General features: G+C 42.3%; 1 protein-coding gene across 3 annotated transcripts in view; it reads left to right on the forward strand.

Moving 5' to 3' along the window:
- Window positions 1-22,676, forward strand: part of JAKMIP2 (janus kinase and microtubule interacting protein 2) — a 134,866-nt gene that overhangs the window by 74,684 nt on the left and 37,506 nt on the right. For all 3 annotated transcript variants that reach the window (XM_019478604.2, XM_006265020.3, XM_019478606.2), the window contains exons 2-8: window positions 5,088-5,359; window positions 10,019-10,516; window positions 12,443-12,652; window positions 13,268-13,366; window positions 16,927-17,073; window positions 18,715-18,855; window positions 21,157-21,213. In XM_019478604.2, coding sequence (XP_019334149.1) covers window positions 5,231-5,359; window positions 10,019-10,516; window positions 12,443-12,652; window positions 13,268-13,366; window positions 16,927-17,073; window positions 18,715-18,855; window positions 21,157-21,213 — 1,281 coding nt within the window. In that variant the 5' untranslated portion in view covers window positions 5,088-5,230. The remainder of the gene's footprint in view (window positions 1-5,087; window positions 5,360-10,018; window positions 10,517-12,442; window positions 12,653-13,267; window positions 13,367-16,926; window positions 17,074-18,714; window positions 18,856-21,156; window positions 21,214-22,676) is intronic.

Below are 22,676 nucleotides of genomic sequence, written 5' to 3' on the forward strand. Positions count from 1 at the left end.
ATTACTGCAAGTTTTCTTAAGTGCTGCTGCAGACAGTCAGTCTAGCCACAAGGTTATCTGAAATATGTACAGTATTCAGTACATATTTTATCCTAGTTTCCTAGATGAGAATTTAGCAGTGTCCTAAATCTGAATCTGTGTTAATCAAGTAGCCTCACTGAAATACAGCAAGCTACCTCTGTGCTTGTAGCCTCCCGTAGTATGTTAGATGGCTATTCCAAATTATTGATTCAATGTTTCTCAAAACTGGGAAGATCAAGGGTAGAAAAGGGAAGAGGGTGTTACTGGATGTGAAGGAATACATACAATCAAAGTGGCAAAGTATGTGAGAGTACATTGCTGATTGGCATGTCCACAACTAGTCTCAGAGATGCCAGCAATCCACTGGGATTCTGTATGAAAGGTGTAGAAGGAGTCAGTAATGTCTGCAAGGGTTTGGAGCTTGTTGCATCTAGTAGGAAGATTATGGTAGTGTAAAGGACCTGGGTACCTGTGGGAAACAGGAAGAGCTTGCTGAGTCTCAACCTTACTTCTGAAACTGAAGGTTCATTTTCATGCCCATAATTAAATGCAGGAACAAAACAGCAGATATTACTACTTGTACCAGTTTGTTGTACATGCTTCATAGCCCAGCTTATGGATGCAGAATGATCAGTGGATGCTCCCACAGCTTTTCATGATCACCCATAGTTTAAAAAGTCATCAAAGTATGCAGTGGCTGAAACTGTGACAGGCTCGTGATAGAGAGATAGGCTTTGAGTATAGACAGAAGGTAAATCCATCCAACATATTGTTTGCTTTTAATTATAAGCTCAGATCCATTTAACAGACATAATGTAGGTCTCTTCTAATTTATAATCAGTTGGAGATATGATAAAATAGCAGACCAATGTATGATGGGACTATAATATTTGGCTGAATATTTGCATTGCACTTGTGCAAGTAAAAAAAAATTAATTTAATGGTGAAATTTTCTTTTCCATTTGATAATTTGTTATCTTTCAGTGGTTGAAGATCTATACTTACCTTTTCCATGGGGGAGTGTCACAGGCCAGCTGGGCACTGTGAGTGTATCAATTTAGTTGCAGGCTGACTGAGTGCTACAACTGTATCAACCACTGTGCTGTTTGGTTCAGGATTGAGGAGATGGAGTTGGGAGTGAAGCAAAGACAAGTTTCACTTATAACAGTAAAAATGAATTTTACTTATAACAGCAAAAAATATAGTTTACACATATAACAGTTAGTAAAAAGGTTAAGCTAAAAGACAACGTAACGATAAAAGTTAAAAATTGACAGTGATAATAAAAACAGACAGACAAATTAACAAAGAGTTCCCACTTGTTTAGCAACTTATCGATAGTCCCTCAGTGTCAGGTACATGTCAAGTTGATTCAGCAAAGTCACGCGTCCCCAATCCATGCTGTCGGAGGGAAATACCGGGGAAAATCCCTCAGTCAGGATCTGGTCCTCGCTCACACTGAGAGTAAGGGATCCGGGGGCATGGGACAGCAATGACCATTTTGTTCCATCCTTCCTGCTGGTCACTTAACGTGCGTGTTCTTTTATATCCTGTTCTGTGCTAATTTGTTGGCTTTAGAGCCACTCACAATCTTACCCTATAGCTGTTACCCTATGGGGTTAAAAGGTGTTAGAAATTATTATAATAGGTTACTGCCCAAGCTTGGGTTTACCCAATAAGCAAATTACGCCACATCACTTTGGGGTCTGAGATTAGCATTTTTCCCACCCAAATCCATCCTACTTAAAAAAATGTTAAGATGTGTTAATTATGCCTTGTGTTTAGGTTTGTTAATCTTATTGACCTTTAAGCAAAAATTTATTAAATCAGCTAAGTCTGCAGTTTTCTTTTTTTAGTTCTGCTTTTTTTTTTAAACTTATGGCAGTTTTATAATCAGTACAAACAGTTAAATATAACATTATGGGTTAAAGTCCAGACAAGCAGGAAGCATCTGCAGAAACCAGTTCCATAAGCTTTATTTTAGCCAATATTTATTATGTGTCTTTATCAGATACTCTCAAAAAGCAGATTTCTTTTTTGCTATAAGTTGTTCATTAACCCTTTTGGTTTTGGCCATTACAGGGGAGCCAACTTTTTTGGAAGGTGCTCCATAAATTAGCCACACACCTTCTCCAAGTGTAGCTATGATTCCCTTCCTCTGCCTGATATGCCCTTCTGCTTCCTGCTTCTTGCCCTGTGCTCCCTGCCTAACCTGCTCTCTGCTCCTTGCTCCCCACCCTATCTGCGGCTGTGCTACCCTGTTTACTCCCCAATCTGCTACATGACATGCACACATACCACAGATTGGCCACCTCTGCCATAAAGAAAGTGTATTAATCCAAAGAAATGACAGACCATTTTGGCATCTGGTCATTATTCATTAAGTTATGTATTAAGCCAGTAGGGAAACTATTAAACTAGCCAGCTTTAATGCCTATTAATCCCTATTGATTGATAAGAATCTATAATGCTCTGCTCTTCTTATGAGAGATTATAATTAGGACACAGTACTGCACACACTTGTAGTCTCGGTGCAGAATCAGTAGTGAATAGGTTCATTGAGTTCAGTAGAGACTACTCATAATAAGCACTGCACACACTACTACACTTTGAAGGAGCCTGCCCCAATAGGTAATACCAGGAATAACCCATTGTGAAACTTGGCCCTAGAAACTATAAGATGATTTTTAGTGTTTACCATTTTTTGTACTGATACCAGCTATACGCATGTTCTGTAACAGAGTGACACTGGGTTTGTTCCCAGTCTTGTTTCTTAGTTCTTGCATATCGCTTCATAATCCCTTTGTAAGCCATTTTATAGCAGCATGCTAGCAAGTAAACCCAGCCCTGTGGCTGATGATAATGTTGCATCAGCATTTTTGGGATTGTAAGTGAAGTGGCCCAGTGCATTAGCTAAAGTTTCTGTTATCTCAGCAGTTCAAAGTGTCACAGCCACCTCTGGAAATTGCTTGCTATCCAGACACTGAAGCTCACATGTTTATCTACACAGAAAAAAATATATAATGCATATTTGATAAAGCAGCAGGGAATAAATTACCCATTTGGAGAAGGTTGGGAAAGTGTTTGTCATACCTCATTCTAGATTCCCTGGTTACCCCTCATTTCTAACCCTGAGTTTATTCTTCTGTTGCAGTTTTTGCCTGGAATACTGTTATTCCAGCCTGCTCTAGCTTCATGCACAGCAGCTGTCACTGAAACATCCCATCTGTGTAGCACTGATATGTGTAATCGTCACTATTCTTTGTGCTTTCAAGAAAAATCATCCAAGGTATCCAATCCCTGAATGAAAAGCATCAATCTTGTTATGGACTGCTGCCTTTCTATGGGAGCCTGACTTCAAACTAGCGCATCACACTACAGGCAGTAGGGCTTCATGTAGTGAAGCTCTGTTACTATTGCAGGGCTGCAGTCAGTGATGCATGCTCTCTCCTGTGCTATTAGGGTTTTTGAGTCAGGAGATGACCCATGAGCAGTCAGACCTACAGCATGCCTATAGCATTTATCTCCTGCTCTCTGCCGAGTGGGGTTCTGTGCCTGTACTTGAAATCTATGCTTTAAATGTAGAGTAGGAAGTCAAACCACACACCAAACAACCACATCCCTGCAGGAAGCAATCCCCTGTGAATTTTTAGTCTATTTTCTTTCCTGGCTTAACTTATCCCTCTTTTTTATTTTCTCTCTCTCCCCAAATCAATCCCTTGCATGTTTTATCTCGTGGAAGGTTCAACATCTGAACCTGAACAAATCGCAAGGGCATTAGTATTCATATCACATAGGCAGTCAAAGCTTTCCTCATTCTTAAGTATTCCCATGTCCTTCAGCTTTCATTTTGCTAAGCTTGTGCTAGCTGGTCTAATGTAGTTTTTGTGATGCTGCCGTACAATATATATGACAAGAACAGCCTGTGTTTACTGTAGGGTTTTGAAAGCATATTTTCTTTCCCAATAATAGCTAGTTCACAGACAAGCAGACTACACAAGCCTTACTGCAAATTGTGAGCTCAGTTCTGATTGTTATACCATTGCTAGCCCACTGTGTAGAAAAGACCATTTGTCTTCAGTTTTATAAGTGGCTCGTAGAGGTAATGCTGGCCAATCTCAGTACTGTGAATCCAAAGCAACTTCAGTGATTTTGAAGGAGTAATCCCAGTATAGCTGAAAGTAGCATCTGAAATGCCAAGTCAAATGGAGTTACAGGATTAAGTATTCAGGAGTCATTTGAAATTATACAGGTTGAAACTATCGTGAATTCAAAGCAACAGGAATGAATGTGGTGCAGTTTGTTCACTCCATGACATACAGTAATTGTTAGTGACTGTTTCATTCCCCCTTGGGAAAGTCTGCAGAATCTTTCTCTCATTCATCATCTACTAGAGAAAGAGCTCTGGAATTACCTGCTCTATAGCACATACAGCCAACTTTCTCCTTTCTTTTGCACAGGTGATCAGGAGGAAAAGGTAAAATGAGCTAGTACAAAGGATGGGAAACCCAGCAAGTACATGTTATTTAGTGCCAGTCTTCAACTTCTTTCAGATTGCCCTATCATGTATAGAGGTATTGTGGTGTGAAGTTTCCATTAACAATGCCAGGGACCGAGTGGCATGGATCTGGCACACATACCTTGCATACAGACAGACATACCTTGACCAGGCAATATGGAGGAACCTAGCTCTATTGCTGCCGTTACTGGACTTATTCTATGGCTAGACAAAAAAACCTCATCAAAGTCTGTCAATAAATGCCAATCATTGCAACTAAAATGAATTAAAAATGCATATCTCCACTGCCAGGTACATAAATCCTTATGAAATACCAAAATAATCTCTACTTTTTGAGGGTACTCCCTGTAAGAAGAAGAAAGTGTGGAATACTTTGGAGATGGCTAAGCTCATACACAGCAATTTGATTGTGTTAGAACCTCCCTTGTAAGGCCCTGGACAGAGGTGACAGTGTTTAGAGAAATGACCTGTGATTATTTTGTAACCATGTGAGCCATTGCGCTGCTGCTACCCACTGATCAATGACAGCGTGTCTTATTTCTCACAGGGCTTCCAACACAGCTGAGAAGGGGACCTTAAGGAATGTCACACAGTAGGTGCTGAGACAACTTGCACTGAAACGAATAAAAAAAAAATGGCAGTCCCGATTTGAAACGAATTAAACACGCAGACTCTCACTAATCCTAAACCATGTCAAAAAAAGGTCGTAGCAAAGGCGAAAAGCCTGAGGCACTGCTTGTCGCCCTGCAGGCTGCCAATGAAGAACTCAGGACCAAGTTAACAGACATTCAAATTGAGCTACATCAAGAGAAGTCTAAGGTGAGTGAAGAGTCCATATCAAAGGACAGTCTCTCTGTGGTAGTAAAGCATGTAGAAAAACTGCATCGTGGAAAACCAGTGAATGAAATGCATTTTTTCCTCCAGAACTGAAGCCTCCTCCTGCCCCGACCTTCCATTTTTCCATGTAGGTAATGCTACTGACTTCAGTGGAGCTAGTCTCAATTGACTCAGTTAACAAAGTTAATGAAGCATCACGCTCATGAAGAAGAGGTTTGCTGGCTTTAACAATATCCTGGCCATATACCAGCTGGTTTTATGAGTTCTCTGACTACAATACCCTTTTTCTATCTGTAACTAATGTGCAGTGTTGTTATGCATTCTCAAATGACTGACTGCATCCATCCATACCAAAGACGGTTGAACTTCAGTAATGAGTGAAGCCCTCCATAAATATATAGTGTGAAATTCTATACTGTGCTTTTTTGGAGGAAGTCTGCATTGTTGTCTGTGGTGTGACTGCTTGCAGTGTAGACCTTTAGGCTAGCTAGCTCAGGCACTGATAGCTGTGCAGCCACAATGCCACAGAGTTCACTATGAGCAAATCGCCATGTGCATTTAAGTACCTGAGTTGAGCTCTCTGCTGCTGCTGCTCCATTGTTGTTGGTGCCTAAACTAGGTGGTCTAAAACTACCTTGATATGCCAGTGGCATGGGCTTTGACCCCACCCAAAGGCATTCTTATCCCAAATCCTCAGCACTGACCCAACCTCTCTGTTATATTGAGGTGTGCACACAGTGAATTGTTTCCCTTTCCATCCCCACCCCACCATTTTATGGTATGTTTCCTGTTTGCTGAGAGGTGCTTTAAATTGACAGTGCATTGTATCTGTGTTTTGGAGTGACCAATGTTAATGCAGATACCATTCAGAGCACTGCTTTCATACCATAAAGCGGTTGTATGAACAGAGCTAAGCGCTCCTTGGACACTGGATAAGCACAATCTCTCTTTAATTTTTACAATGTGCTCTTCATGGGCAGCAGATGAAACAAATGCTCCATCTTATAGCTAGTGTTGACTTCCTGTCCCACAGTCACATAGGTAGGGACAGTGCTCCCCACATCCCAGCTGCCCGGGTCTGCAATCCAGCCACCAAAATCATTCCAAAAGGTGTTTCAATCATTTCTTGATGTGTTTGCCCCCCTCTTCTCCCCAACCCTTGCTGCCCCAGTCAATTGTAATTGAAACCTATGAACCAGACTCTTTGGCTACTTCAGAAATAAGCATGGCCTCCGGCAGACAAACCTAGGCTGAGCTGTTTCTAGCTGCCACAGTTGAACACTACCAAGGGCTCCAGGTTTCATGAGGCCATTTATTGTGAAAGCCTTTCTTGTCCATATATCAGGGTTAATGGGAATCTTCGACCATCAGCTGATTCCATGAAAATCAGTTTCTTTAACTGGGGGGATGAAAGAAAAAATTGACATTTCTGTGCTGTCTCATGAGCTGATAATCTCTTGGGGGTTTCTCCCCTCACTCTTCAAAGAGATGTATAGCCATTGACTTGCAAACTGTGAGGGAACTGACACATTCTCTTGAATTCATTCTGCATCCCGTGCTTGTACAGAGGGCTGATCTCAGATCTTGGACAGGCAAAGTACTTTTTCAGGCATCGGCATGGATGTTTTGCACATGGGCAGAGACTATCTACTCTGTAGGAAATGTAGGCTAGCTGCCAGAAACTTGATGGAGCAAAGAGCTGCTTGCTGATGCTCTATTTCTACTGTGGCTATATACTTTTAGTACCCTGAGGTTCATTGCTACTTGTCACTTTAGGGGTGACAAAAAAAAAGGAACTTACACGGGTAAGCAAGACTTGTTAAAGACTTCTGAACATGTGAAGCTGTTTACAAAACATCAGTCCCTAGGAGGGAGATCAGTAGATTATGAACAAACTAAAGAGATTAATTCACATTCAGTAGCTCCCACCAGATATTGAGCATCTCCTGAAAGGTGCTGAATGCCTTGCATTCCCAGTGACATGCATGTGATGTAGAGTGCTCACAGTATTGCAGGATTAGACCCAAAGAGTTACAGTGGAGTTCAAGATTGGCCTATAACAGGGTCGTGGGCCAGATGAGGACCAACCTCTTCTGGAGTGCCTGTGGTGCTGGTTCCAACCTGTACACCACACATGCGAGCTGCATGCACTGCACACACAGCTTGCTCTTACATGGTCCCTTGGGTCAGTAAAGGGTGCGTGCTGCCCATGGCATGTAGGCTGGACCCAATGGTGCACATGGCACAGAGGGTCTGGGGCACAGGCTGTATGCGGCACCCCAAACCTGTGCTGCCTGCATGCAGCACACAGGACTGGGGCCAACAAATGGGGGCAGGCCAGCAATCTATAGCGTACAACTCCACAGGCCAGTTGTGACCCACAGGCCAACTGTTTGACATTCCTGGTCTACAACACATGAAAAGAGATCTCAAGTTTGAATGAACATGGAGTTGAAGTCCATTTTGATCAAAGCTTTTGGTTGGGCCCATGTTATGAAAGTACCCAACTCCCAAATTGGTTCTGGATGTGGTTCAGATCTTATCTCTGAAGTTTTAACTTAGCTCAGACTGAGAGTTTTGGTTCAAATTGAACATCTTGTGGCTGACCAATCATTTGAGATGCCTGGGAGAGTAAGAAGGGACTGTTCCTCTTCCTCCCACCAAAAAGCTTGGGTAGAAATTTCTGATGCACCTCCCTGTCACAGCCTCACCTTTTCATGGGTGTAACAAGAAGCGAGCACATAGAAGAGTAAAAACCTGAGCCGTTGAACAACGGGACCTTTTTTTTGCATAACTTTGTTTCACCAATTTTAACTGAAATTTCTTCCAGCAGAGCACCTTGCTTCACCCTCCCCCATTCACTAAAGGGCACGTCAGCATTGCAGTCAAGTGTGACTGCAGCGCCTGTAGACACACCTGAGTGAACTAGAAACTAGAGCACTTGGGTATTGATAACAGGGTAGCCATGGCAACACAGCTCTGTGTGGGCTATCTGTACCAGAGCTAGCTAGTCGAAAGGTATCTCAAGGCAGGCTGAACATCATGTAGAAGTTGAAGCCTGACTGCCATGTAAATACACTCTAAGCAGGACTAAGTGGGTGTCATTTTGTAGCCCATCAAAACTTCTCTTTGATCAATGAGATAAAGCATGCTGATGTGAGAGGTAAGATATCCTACTCATTTTCCCTAGTCAAGGAGAGGTGCAAAGGGCATGAAACAGAGGGGCAAGGGAAAGGAGGTTAAAGAGACCCCAGACCTGCACATCTGGATGATTACAACTAGACATATTAAGTAAAACTGGCCTTAGTTTCAGTGGTAGTAATTGTAATTAGGGTGCAACATACAGAAGTGATGACAGACACTGAATGTTATTCCCTAGCCCTACTTACCTGTCTGTATTAGAGAGTAGTCAGCCATGCCCTGCTTTTTGCCTGTCAGTGGAATAGTGCTACAATAGGGTTATTCCTTTTGTATAGAGTGACAGCAGCTAGATGTTGCTACTGCAAAAGTGATCTCTAGCGCGAGCTGAGTGCCGAGTGCCTCTGGAATCGGCCTGATTTTATTTCGGCATATACATAGTGGGGTGAGTACCTATCTTAGCACACAAGTGTTAAAGCTTCTGCCTGAGTTCTTGAACAGCAAAAGCTTTAACACTGATGTTTTAGGGAGGTAGCTGTTTTTTTTCTCAAAGAGACTTTGAAGAAAGACACTGCTTTATTTTCAGCGGTTGACTAATACTTGTCAGAATGGCATTGGGTACCTGAAGCCAAAGTAAAATCACACTATTAGGGCTTTTTCCTAAATAGGAGATTTATTTTGGTTAGCACATATCTGAGACCACTTGGGGACAGAAGACAAAGACAGTACATCTTGCGTATAGCTTTCCCTATCTTTGGCAAATCTCATTCTTCTAATCAATTATGACCACAAGCAGGCACCACTGGTGTCTCTTGGAGAGCTTTCAGCTGATCTAGTCTTTTATTTATTATTATTGATTTTTTTTCTTTCTCACTTTAAAAGGTTTGCACACTCTGATTCTTTATAGTATTTATTTTACAGAGAAATTGTCATGGGAGTTTTAATCTTTCAAATCCTTCTTTTTCCTTTTCATAAACCTTAGAACAACCCACTGAGTTTTCAGCAAATTGAAATCTCTTTTTTTCCTTATCAAATCACTTTCCTCCGTTGTACATTCACGTGAGTTTGCTATTGTGTTTGCTCCTGAGGTCTGTGTTTGGTTTCTGAAGTGTATTGGGTTGCCTCATTATCACAGGGTTGTCCTTTAGGTATGGACAAAGGGTGTAAGTAGTTGGGGTTTTTCTTTTTAAAGAAAAGCAATGAAGCATTCATCTTAAGGAAAAAAAGATATATGGGGACAAATACTAAAGACTTTCCTCCATCAAATGTCCTAATGGAACCAATAAGATTTTTGCTGGAGTATGAAGAGGTAAGAAGAGGTAATTGCTGAGAGAATGCCTCTAAACATGCCTGTATTTTTGTCATACTGGGGGTGGAGGAAGATAGGGGCATCTTGGATGTGTTTTGTCCCTTGGGTGCAGCACTTTATAGGCATCCTGGGTAGACATGTTTGTGTATCATCTTGCTTGTGGCTGTTGACTTTCTTTTCTTCTCAACATGTAGGTTGCTAAACTTGAGAGGGAGAAGACTCAAGAAACCAAACGGATCCGAGAACTGGAGCAACGCAAGCAGACTGTGCAAATCACTGAACTCAAGGCGAAACTCCACGAGGAGAAGATGAAGGAGCTGCAGGCAGTGCGGGAGAACCTAATCAAACAACACGAGCAGGAGATGACCCGGATGGTCAAAGTCAGAGACAGTGAAATCCAGCGCCTCAAGTCAGCACTGTGCGCTTTGCGGGACGGGAGTAGTGACAAAGTAAGGACAGCGCTGACCATTGAGGCTCGTGAAGAGGCCAGGAAACAGTTTGACTCTGAGCGCCTTAAGCTTTTGCAGGAAATTACTGAACTAAAATCTGCCAAAAAGCAGGTGGATGAGGCTCTTAATAACATGATCCAGGCAGACAAGATCAAAGCGGGTGATCTTCGGAGTGAGCATCAATCCCACCAGGAAGCCATCTCTAAGATCAAATGGGAGAGTGAGCGGGATATCCGCAGACTGGTTAGTAGCTCCCACCATATACCACAGAGCTTGTGTCACTTTTTCTAGCCTTTGCCTCTTGTCGTGGTACTTAGATCCACTCAGCTCAAAATAGTTTAAAAAACAAATGAGAAATGTCTAGTTATCACCCCTCACAGGAAATAAGTCTTCAGCAGTAAGTGGCAACCGTTCAAGATTAGATGGGCCTTAAATAAATGGCCTTAACATGGGCCTTAAGTAAATGAGCTAATGCTCTTGTTCTGCAGTGAACTGAGTAGTTGTTATACATCTACTGCTGTCTCTTTTTCTCTTATTCCCCAACGAATGTGTGTTAAAAGAACCTCTGTAAGCATCGTGGAGCTGAAACATACATTGTACGGAAGAAACACTGAAACTATTGGCAAACTTTTGTGGCGTTCAGGGAACACTTTCATTCCCCCCAAAAAGAAAAAAAAAAGTCAGAAAAGTCAAAATAATTCCCTTACGTTTTTTTAAACTACACGCTTTTGTTGAGGAGAGCCCATGACCTAACGTTTAGATACTTTGCTGGGAAGTTGGAAATGTAAGTTCATACCCACCTCTGGGTTGCCTAAAACCCTGGTCTAGAATCCTAACCTAGCTATTGTGCCAAAAGGTGGGGGAGGCACTTCTCTTCTGACATCAAGTACTTATAGTCTTCCTCCAGCTCCGTGATAGAATTGTGCAAGTTAGCTACATTTAACTCTGTATCACCCTGTGTATATTCTGTGACTGCTCTGGGATGTGAAACAGTTTTCGAAAGTTATAATGAACAGAAATTTGTTTCCAGAATATTTATTTGCATATGTGCATTGCACTAGGCCAGGCTTTGATTTCATGTACTCCGGTAAAAACTCAGTGGAAAAACTATATCGCCCTGGTGTCAAGAGGGTTGCAGTAGATTGACACCTGGGTAAATGAAATCCAAATCTGGCCCATTAATATGAAAATATAACTCTAAAGGCATTTCAGTATGCTTGAAAGGTTACAGGTTCAGTAAAGTGTCTTTGATGGCTGTAGGCACAATTCAGCACAGATAGTATTTTTGCTTTTGGGAAATGACTCATGCAACTTTCACAGATTGCAGTGCACTTTTTTCTGAAAATTTTGCAGATTCTGGTTCACTGAACATCCTTAGGCTCAATGGCATTAGCTGCCTTCTGCCAATCTCTGTATTCTTTAGGGCTTGTGTGCAGTGATCTTATTCTAAAATTGAGTTAACCCTTCCTTTTCTGGTCGTCAAGCATCATGCATCAAGATTCCAGTGAAGGAAATGAAGTGTGAGGTGCTTTATTGTGGGCTAGATGAATCTGGAACATTACACAGCAATGGAGCAATTGATATCCAAAGAAACAAGAATTAGTAGAATGACCCTTCCAATACAGAGTCGGCCCCTAGACTGCAAGTCTGTCAGATTGGGCGCTGAGCCCCAGCTGATGTAAATCAGTGACTCTGTATTGATTAAACAGGGCCATATCTTCAACTGATGTAAATCAATATAACTCCATTTACACTACCAGGGATTGAGCCTACATATCTTCATTTAGCCATGGTATTTTGTACTGTAAATGACTACATGAGGTGCTAGGTGATAAACTGTAACTTTGGCTCTGATTTTTCACAGATCTTAATCCTCTGCAGTTCTTGAACATGTCAGTAGGGGCTACAGAAGTGGAACACCATTGAAAAGAGCTTGTGTATAGGTTCAGTGATGCCCTTTCTAATCGACAAGCCACAGGCAATAATGATTCATAGTTTGTATTGTTTATGGTAAAACCTTGATCAAGTTCATTATCTAGGAATCTGATATGATACTCAACAGCAGATACAATAGTAAACAGCAATGTTGAAGTGATCTGAGTTACTCTTGCAATGCTGACATGCTGTTGGATTTGTGTGTTGATATTGTTCTGCTATTTCTTCATTTAGATGGATGAGATCAAAGCTAAAGACAGAATAATCTTTTCCTTGGAGAAAGAACTGGAGACTCAGACGGGCTATGTACAGAAGCTTCAGCTGCAGAAAGAAGCTTTGGATGAACAGCTCTTCTTAGTGAAGGAGGCAGAATGTAACATGAGCAGTCCCAAGAGAGAGATCCCAGGAAGAGCAGGGGATGGCTCAGAGCACTGCAGCAGTCCTGTGAGCAGGTTTCCCTGTCCTCTGAAATGTAGAAGCGTGGCTGTTTGGTTTGCATAATAATCTCACCAGCTTTCTGCATCATTTTTCCTATTTGCTACAGAGAAGATAAGCTTCATTTTATGAACTCTATGAAGTACCCTCTAGTGGAAATTCTTAGCTATGTCTGCCAAAGGCCCTTGTAGATACCTTAGAAGCACATATGTTTTTGCAGGTGTTTTCTTTCCGCTGAATAGCTGGTTCTTAGCTGGTCCAGTGGGTTCAAACCAAGGGCATTGCACTATGTGGTTATGAAACACTACCAGATGCAGTGAATATGGGACCCTCCCAAAGCAGAATAGCATATCATTTACACCCATGTTACCCAGGAGTAAATGACCATACAAAATGTAAGTGGGATCCAGAAATGAGATCCAAGCTGTTTGAACTTTTTCCTAGCATACAAGTCCCTTGTGATGGTCTCTATAAATGGTACCAATATGGCCAAGGGGGTTCATTTCACTACAAAATGATGATGTGGTTATATTTTATAGCATTTAACTTGACTTGTCCAATGTATCTTCCATGTGAACCATGGAAGATACATTGTAACTAAATGATATTTTTCTCCATTTTCAGGATTTACGGAGAAACCAGAAGAGGATGGCAGAGCTGAATGCCACAATCCGGAAACTGGAAGACAGGAACACGCTACTTGTAGACGAACGAAATGAACTGGTGTGTAATCTTGTCCTTGTCAATTGGGGAGGCAAGAAGTCTCAGGGAAAGGAAAGAAGGGTGATTTAGGCAGTCATGATTTATGCTGTGTCTACCCTTTACTCCTAAGGCTTAGAACTTCTCATATGAAAGGACAGGAAATGACACAGCTCTTGGGTGTGCTCAGCAACCTCAGGGCCCTGTCCAAAGCCCCTTGCAATCAGTGGTAATTTTTCTATTGATGTCAGTAGGCTTTGGTTCAGGGCCTTAGTCCTTGTTTCACCACATCTGTTAACAAACAACTGTTCCATGCATTATGAGGTGCTTCAGACCATGCTTCATAAAACAGCATGGTGTGGCATTGTATTTAAACATAAGAGGTATGTTTAAATACCTCAAGGGCTAATTTTTGCTGATACCTGAATCTCCATTCCTTCCATCTCCCTCACCAAGGGTAGCCCTGCCCCTTGACAGGTGCCCTGCCCCTGGCCACTATCTTGGGCCAGGTGTCCCTCCCCCAACCCCTGACCATCAGAAGTCCCTCCTCTTGCCCCCGGAAGTACTCTTTTTGGGAGGGGGGCTTGCCTTCTTAGAACAGGAAAAAAGACAAATCATATACTAAAAGTCAAAAATCTACTGTAACAGATTTTAATTTTATTTCAAAGAATATTTTTGTCCTGACTTACATGTGTTTGCTTAGTGTATACAGAGAGGATTGCATAATAGGTCAAAAATAAGGTCTTACTCCTGTATATTGCGTGTGGAGAGTGTGTGGAGTGTGGGTGGGGGGTGGGCATGTGTATATGCTGGGGTGTGGGGGGTGTGGGTGTGGGGGGAGTTGGTGGGGGGGTGTGGCTGTGTGTGGAGGGTCTAGAGTATCTTGGGTGTGGGTATGTGTATATGTGGGGTAGTTGTGGCGGGTGTGGGGTGTGAGGTGGGGTGGGGGTGTGGAGACCCTGCACATGCCCCCCTATGGTGCACAGCCCCTACTGCTGGCAGCAGCAGCAGTAGGCTCATTGCCTGCTCAGGCATTGCACAGTTCCAGCCAGTTCTGGGAGCTGCACATGTCATCAAGGAGCGCAGCCAAGCTGCCCACCTCTGTCGCTCCCTGCAGGTCATGTGCAGCTCCCACACCAGCGGGGGGGAAACCCTGCATGATGAAGCCAGCAGCCTTACCTGGCTCCCTGCCACCACATGCAGCTCCTGTTCGGCAGAGTCCCAGGAGCAGTATGTGGCAGCGGAGAACAGAGCCAGGCTGCCAGTTCCATTATGCGGGGCTTCCCCTGATAGTGTGGGAGTCCCAGGAGCTGCATGTGAGCCATGGGGAGCCCCATGTGATAGAGGCAGGCCGGTCTGGCTCTGCTCCTTCCACCATGTGCAACTCCTGGAACTGGTCTGAACCACGTGCTGCCAGGCAGCTGCGCCTGCATGGGCCATGAGCACCCCTGAGGGTCTGCTGCCTGCTGCTGCCACCAGTGGCGGGGAATGTGCATCATGTGTTCCCACACACCCCCCACTCACCATCACATATGTGCACCCACACCCTTCCCACCCAAACTCCGCACTCCCACCCCACCCCGGGTGCAGGCCCTAGGCTCCATGTTCCATACTCTCACCCAGCTGCAGCTTCCCTCTGCCTGCCACCATTTCCCTACCTGCTGCCCGGAGCAAGTGCTGCAGCACGGACACAAGGAGGAGCTGTTGGAGGCTGGGGAAGCCAAGCAAGTCCCCTGGTGGCTGCAGCAATAGCAGTAGTGGCCCCACACAGATGGCCAGGGCCAGAGCTGAGGCCCTCCCTGGCATGAGGGTGGGAGTGAAGTGCACTGGCTGGGTGGGGTATAATTAATTGGGGGTGCCTGTGGGCCAGGTGAAATAGTCAGATTCAGCCTGTGGGCCATATTTTGCCTGCCCCTGGTTTACAGGGTTCTTGGGAGGTATCATAGGAAATGTCATAGTAAAAATGTAGCCCAATCTGATATCAATTTCCTCTTAGAATAATGATGTGTGTTTTTATACTAGTGTGGTGCAATTAAAGTATCTATAATCCCTAAACCCCACATAGACACTGTAACAATTAAATGCAGGGTTATGATTCTGATCTTACACTGAGTTTACACCAGTTAACCATTGACTTCAAGGTGGTTTTACCATGGGTTCACAATAAAAATTGGTTTGTAGGATTCTGGTTAAATGTTTCTATGTTATCTGACTCAACCTTTTCTTATCAGATACTCCTAAGCACATAGCAGCTTCTGGTCAGATCTATTCTTGAAAAATCAAACAATGACAGTATTTCAGCATCTGGCATATCGACTATGCAGGCTGAGGACAGTATAAATATCAGATCTACAGAGAATGGATTACAGTAAATTCATTCCTTTGACAGATTTATTTTAGCATGGAATAGGTATGCCTTGCCATGGACATCTGTGCTTTTTTGACCATCAGCATTTCTGCAATTCTAGTTAAAGATTAAGGTTTTGAAATTCAGAGCAGTTCTATTGTATTCAGTTTGAGGACAGGAATCATAATTGACTCATTTGGCTTCAGTGTAGCTATCTCATTCACATCAATGGTATTAATTAACTAAAGCTTGTAAAATCATGCCTTATCACAATTATAATACAGTAAAATGCATTAACGTGTATTGCTTACATTAGTTACATCTCTCAAAACTGAGTTCCTACAGCATTTAGCAAATAATAGCCTGAATATTCAGTCTAATTGGTTATAATTTGATGCATACTTTTAAATAGCCAAAGTCTTTTTTTCTTTAATGAGAAAATGTCATTGCTTAGAAGAAAGACTGTAAACATTTCTTAGAGAGTTTGATTGTAATGAGCACATTTATTAAATAATATATTATGATCCAGGGTACTGCTACAGGCAAAGAACAACTTCATATGTAATTATGTGTCTTCCTTCCCATTAAAATAAGGATTTTTTTAATAGTGTTGTTCAGAGAACCTAATCTTCTAAGGAAAGGGGAATTTCATGTATAGAAGAATTTAGAATTCAGCATTATGTACTATAATGCTTTTTCACTGCTAAACAATGATTTGATTTTTAAAAATCCACTCTGTTATAAATAAAAAATTTCCGTTGTCCATTGAGGACTCGCACTATGGATGCAGTATTTACAATTAGGGTGTTTTGGACCAGCTGCAGACAAATCCAAATCTTCTTTTTGGTGAAGAGGTCTGTATCATTTGTCTGTAAGGCATGGAGCCTTGATAAAGAAAATGGGTGTCTGTTCCAAACTCTACCAGTGGTCTGTTGGGAGATCTGGGGCAAGTCATTTCATCCGAGCATATGCCTCAGTTTCCCCATCTGCAGTGTTACTTCCTTTTAAAGTGCTTTGAAATCTGTGGCTGACAAGTGCTAAATAACAGCAAGGTATTGTTATTCCTTGTCACTTCCATTTGATAATTTTCCTTTGGGACTTAACTAGGTCAGTAATTATTGCCCTAATCTATGCTTTAGCAAGGCCTACAATCCCCCAGGAAAGAGAGCCAAGAGCTCATAGTGAGGAAAAAGAGAGTATATTTTTTTAACCAGGCCATTATTCATTATTATTACAGCTGAAACGTGTCCGAGAAGCTGAAAAACAATGCAAACCTCTCCTGGAAAGGAACAAGTGCCTCACCAAGAGAAATGATGAATTGATGTTGTCCTTACAGCGCATGGAGGAAAAACTTAAAGCTGTCACTAAAGAAAATGTAGAAATGGTATTGAATGTAGAATGCTATTGAACACCAGTCTAGGACTGTATGTGTGTGTGTGTGTGTGTGTGTGTGCACATGCACGTGTGTGTGCATGTGTGTGTACATACATGCATGCACCCACCCCAGGATTTTGATATGGTCTTTCATAAATTAAATTTGGTACTGTTGGACTGATAGTATAGCCATCATGGTCCAGGAATTATGGAGACTGATAAACCTGATGAAGAATGCCTTGTATTTGAAAGCTTGTCTAACTTCATCCTAGCTATGCAGGTGGTTCAAAAGAAGATATCGCCCACAAAAATCCTTACCTCTCATATACATTAAATTTGTAATTCAGGCAATTGTGAATATACTTCTATGTGGAAAGGTGGGCAGACAAACTTGATGGAAGAGGCCATAAATTTCACCTCAAATATTGGTTCTGTTGTACCTGCTATTTCTTTCTTTCCACGTTGGAAAAGCTTTTCTATTTATAGATTTGTTAAATGAAATCCTTCTGGATTTATAAGGCTTGTATTTGACTCTCATTCATTTAGGGGTTTCTGGTATTAATACAATGGAGATCTAATGCCACTGACTACAGTCTCAGCAGATAGGTGCTGAGAAGATGTCCCACACATGGCACATTGATGGATATCATCCCTGACCCATGATACCTTTTACACTTGTCTGGAGCAGGCTGACTGCTCTGTCATTTTGGTTCTGTCAAACTACTGATTAAGATGAGTCATTATGTATGGAAGCATAATTTGACATGCAGCTAATCAGACACTGAAGCCTAGGACTTCATAACTAACCCATAGTCTTGAAACAAGAGGTGAAATATATGTAGACAACAGCCTAGAGCAGGGGTTTTCAACCTTTTTTAACAAGTGTACCCCTCCTGGTGGTGGCGGCTGGATACGGAGGGCCCCACCCCCCTACATCCAGTCGGCTGGGCAGTGCCTGTGCAACCCGCAGAGGGGTGCCGCTGCCCTCGCCCCCCCTGGCTGCTTCTGGGAGGTGGCAGTGCGAGGTGGTGGGTGACCGCGTGCAAGCCCCCCTGCCCCACGTCTGTCTGTAGAGGGGTGCTTCCTCGCCATCAGCTATTGGCCGAGGGCAGAGGCCCGGCAGCCAATCAGGAGAGCAAGTTGACGGGGGGGGGGGTCAGGGAGGTGCCACAGTGTGCCGTATGGAGCTGGCAGCACCTGGCACACCCTTCCCCTCCCCTGGGTAAGAGACAACATGTGGGAATGTACCTAGGGGTACGTGTACCCCCAGTTGACAACCCCTGGCCTAGAGCACTTCTACACCTATAGAAAAACATGTCTCTATGCCAGTAGGTCGAGGAGCTCCATTAGCTTAAAGAAGTAGTTTCCTTATAGACAGCAATGTCAACGGAGGGGGTGGGGTGGGAATGAGTGTGTGTGTGCGCACAGAGTTTAACTTCTTGACATTCAGTATAACTCAACAGTTAAGTGGTGCTAATGAGTAGTTAAGTCATGACAGTTTTGCAGTTGTATTGAAAAAAATACAGGCATTTTTTTTAGGCAGGGGGAGGGAGAGGAGTTATGTCCAAAGTGGAAGATTTCTGCTTGTTTGTTTTTAAGCTCTGAATCTGTTCATTTCCTTTCTTTCTATTATTTTATGTTATTACCACAGAGAGAAAAAATGACATCACACCCTCCTCTAAAGAAATTAAAATCTCTCAATGACCTGGATCAAGCAAATGAAGAGCAAGAAACTGAGTTTTTAAAGCTGCAGGTTATAGAACAACAGAACATAATTGATGAGTTAACAAGGGTATGTTTAGACCATCAAGAATTAAAAGAATTTCCTAGATAAAATAGTATCTTTATTTTATGGCATACAAGATTTGAATGACTACATATGTTTTAATAACAATATGTTATTGTATCTTATTATATTTTTGAAGTTATATATAGTATTTAATAGTGTGTGTATGTGTGTTTGTACACACACATATACATTATACTATACCATTTATAATGTTTGTTTATATATAGCTATATAAACATTATAAATATGTTTATGTAAATAAACATATGTAAATAAATAAATATATTTATTTATTATAAATATATTATAAGGCATATATCTAGACTTGCTATATATAGTGCTATAAATACATGCATATCTCTCTCTCTCTCTCTCTGTTGTCTAGATTTTAATATATATTTATATGTTAAAATCCAGACTTGCTTTTTATGGCAAGCTTTTTGTTGTATGGGTAGACAAGTTTCTTTGAGTAAATCTGATATCTTTTATGAGACTAACTCATATAGTTGGAAAAAATTCTTCTTTGCAACTATTTGAGTTGGTCTAATAAAAGACATCAGATTTACCCAAATAACCTTGTCTGCCTATGTCCTTAGACCAGCACAGCTACAACCTATATACTTGTTGCATGGGTATAATTTATATCATTTCATAGGTATGCATAATCTGTAATTTGATGTCTAAATCTCTCCCTACACTGCGATCCCACAGTCTGAAAACAGCTTTCATAAACATATCCAAGATAACTTTAAACTAGTTTAACTAGCTTCAGTACAGACAACGTTGTGACTACAGCAGCACAGAGCTCCACATGGGATGCAAAGCCCTCTTTGGAAGCTGGACAAATATTTGGGTGCGTAGCCCACACTGAGCTCTTTGTAGGGTGCAACAGAGCTTTCATTCAATATCAGGCACCTATAGTGTTTCACAAACCAGTCTCATAAAATGAATGGGATCAGTAATATGGTTTCAAGATTCAATAACTTGGAAAAATATAAGCCTAAAACATATATAGAAGTTGCAGAATGTCTAGATTTATTCCAATTAGAATAAAGTTTCAGAGTTCTGTATAGGGAAGGGAGAAAGAAATGAGTTTTGCAGATGGAATTTGAGGCAAAAAGGTGTAAGGAAGACAGAAAAACAAAGAAAACAGTTCCAAATGTTGTAAGCAGGAGATGAAAAGGCTTTGGGTGTCTGGAGACATGCCGGGAGGTTGCTCCAACATGCTGTAATTACAGCGTGCCAGAGCAGACTCAATTAATCAAGTCTGCTGGAGCGTGCAATTAGCGTGCTCCAGCAGCCTCTGCGTCTCATGTATCAGCGTCCCCACACTTCAAAATCTAACATCTATGAATCTATGAAAATGGCAGGTGGGGTGCTTTAACTATAGCTTGTTGGATAACCTCTAGCACCCCTGCCACCATTTTGAAGTGCGGAGACGCTGATACACGAAACGCTGGAGGCGCTTTAATTAGAGTGGCTGTCAGAGCCACTCTAATTAAAGTGCCCCCTCCACTCCCAGAGCACATGTAAACACGCTCTTTGTGCCCACAGTGGCAAAACTGGTTCTAACAGATAGAAAAGGAGTCCTAGCAAAGGCAAGTGTTCTCCCTTTCACTGTTCAGCCCTGCCTGTAACACTGTATGTTTGACTCTTGGGTACATTGAGGAGAGCAGATATTATAATCCCCTTAAGAAAAATACAAATGATACTATCCTCCAGGGTGACACAGGAGCCAATGTTGTTCGACAACTTTTCACTAGTAATTTGGTTGCAGCTCTTAATGTGAAAAGTACCTTTCAAATATATTTGCATAATAATATGAAAGAAACATTCTAAAGAAGTCTTCTAAGACCTCTTTCCTACTTGGGACACAGATGTGAAGTAATCAGTAACATAGACTAATCATTTCAAAAGAAGAGACACGTAAGTAGCACATCTGCAGACAGGGCAAATAGTAAATTACAAACCTGCTGGGCCCCAGCGAACTCCCAAAGCAAAGACTTCCATTTATTTCAATGGGAGATTGATCAAGCCCTATTGTTTAATAAATACGCGTGGCAACGAGACAAGTATCTAGGACCTCTTTTCGGACACCCCCTACTGACCTTAGAGAACAGTTTTCTGCTTGATGCACATTGATATGGATCATCCATTTTCCCAAATGAACATGAGTTATTTGGAGTACACCAATTCACCTCATGACTGTGCATCTGAGTGTTTATGTCTGAATACAACTAGGAACTTTGCAACTAACTGCAAAAAACAGAAACTTTGCATCTAACCATTAACCTTATTTCTCAGGACAGGGAAAAGCTTATTCGTCGAAGGAAACATAAAAGAAGTTCAAAGCCCATTAAGGTAAGAGGAATACTAGATTATTATATAGTGATGCCAGTGTGCTTTTCAGGATAATATATCATAATTATTGCAACTCAACAACACCTTTGAACACTGTCAGCAGTGGGGCTCAAAAGAGTTTCAATTTCTTCAGGAAAATGTTTTCAATCCCTATTTCTCCAAGATCTATTTGAAAATGCCCATTTTGTTTTTAGTGGAGGTTTTTTTCCTTTATAGATCATATTAGATTTACTTGCCACCATCTTTTCCATAAATACCATTATCAAGGCCTGTAGAGATTTATCTATGTCCCTAGAGACTCTCCACTCTACTTGCTTCTGTCAGTTTATCCTAAACCTTCAGGGCCAATCTTGACATCCTTATTGAAGTAAAAGTCACGTTGACTCTCATTTTTACAAACTGAAATCTCTGGCCTAGATCTTGAGATGCAGCTGAGCAGCACTCAGTTAATAACTCAGCTCTGTAGATACATGCAAAGGACTTAGGCCACTGTTATGTTGCCCTGATGCTGGATCTTGTCTAGTCTAGTCTAGTCCCTTGGCATATTTTAGAACACGCTGACCCACCAATTTGAGCCGGAATAAACTAATCCCAGCGTCACTGAATAGTGGGGTCCCCTAGGGCTCGGTCCTGGGGCCCACACTGTTCAACATCTTCATCAGCGACTTGGACGAAGGGGTGGAAAACACATTGTCCAAGTTTCCCGATGACACCAAGATGTGGGGAGAGGTAGGCACGCTCGAAGGGAGAGAGAGGCTGCAATTAGATTTAGACAGACTACAGAAGTGGGCAGATGTTAATAGCATGGGCTTCAATGTAGATAAATGCAGCGTGCTGCACTTGGGGAGAAGGAATCCACAGCATACATACAAGCTGAGGAGCTCCCCGCTTATGAGCGCAGAGGCGGAAAGGGATCTCAGAGTCATTATTGACTCCAAGATGAACATGAGCCGGCAGTGTGACGAGAAAAGCCAATGGCACTTTATCGTGCATCAGCAGATGCATGACCAATAGGTCCAGGGAGGTGATACTTCCCCTCTATAGGGCGTTGGTCAGACCGCAGTTGGAGTACTGCGTGCAATTCTGGGCGCCACACTTCAAGAAGGATGCGGATAACCTGGAGAGGGTACAGAGAAGGGCAACTCGTATGGTCAAGGGCCTGCAGACCAAGCCCTACGAGGAGAGACTAGAGAAACTGGACCTTTTCAGCCTCTGCAAGAGAAGGTTGAGAGGCGACCTTGTGGCTGCCTATAAGTTCATCACGGGGGCACAGAAGGGAATAGGTGAGGATTTATTCACCAAGGCGCCCCTGGGGGTTACAAGAAACAATGGCCACAAGCTAGCAGAGAGCAGATTTAAACTAGACATTAGGAAGAACTTCTTCACAGTTCGAGTGGCCAAGGTCTGGAACAGGCTCCCAAGGGAGGTGGTGCTCTCCCCTACCCTGGGGGTCTTCAAGAGGA

Source organism: Alligator mississippiensis, chromosome 9 (genome assembly GCF_030867095.1).
Source record: "Alligator mississippiensis isolate rAllMis1 chromosome 9, rAllMis1, whole genome shotgun sequence".
In the NCBI taxonomy this organism is placed as follows: domain Eukaryota; kingdom Metazoa; phylum Chordata; order Crocodylia; family Alligatoridae; genus Alligator; species Alligator mississippiensis.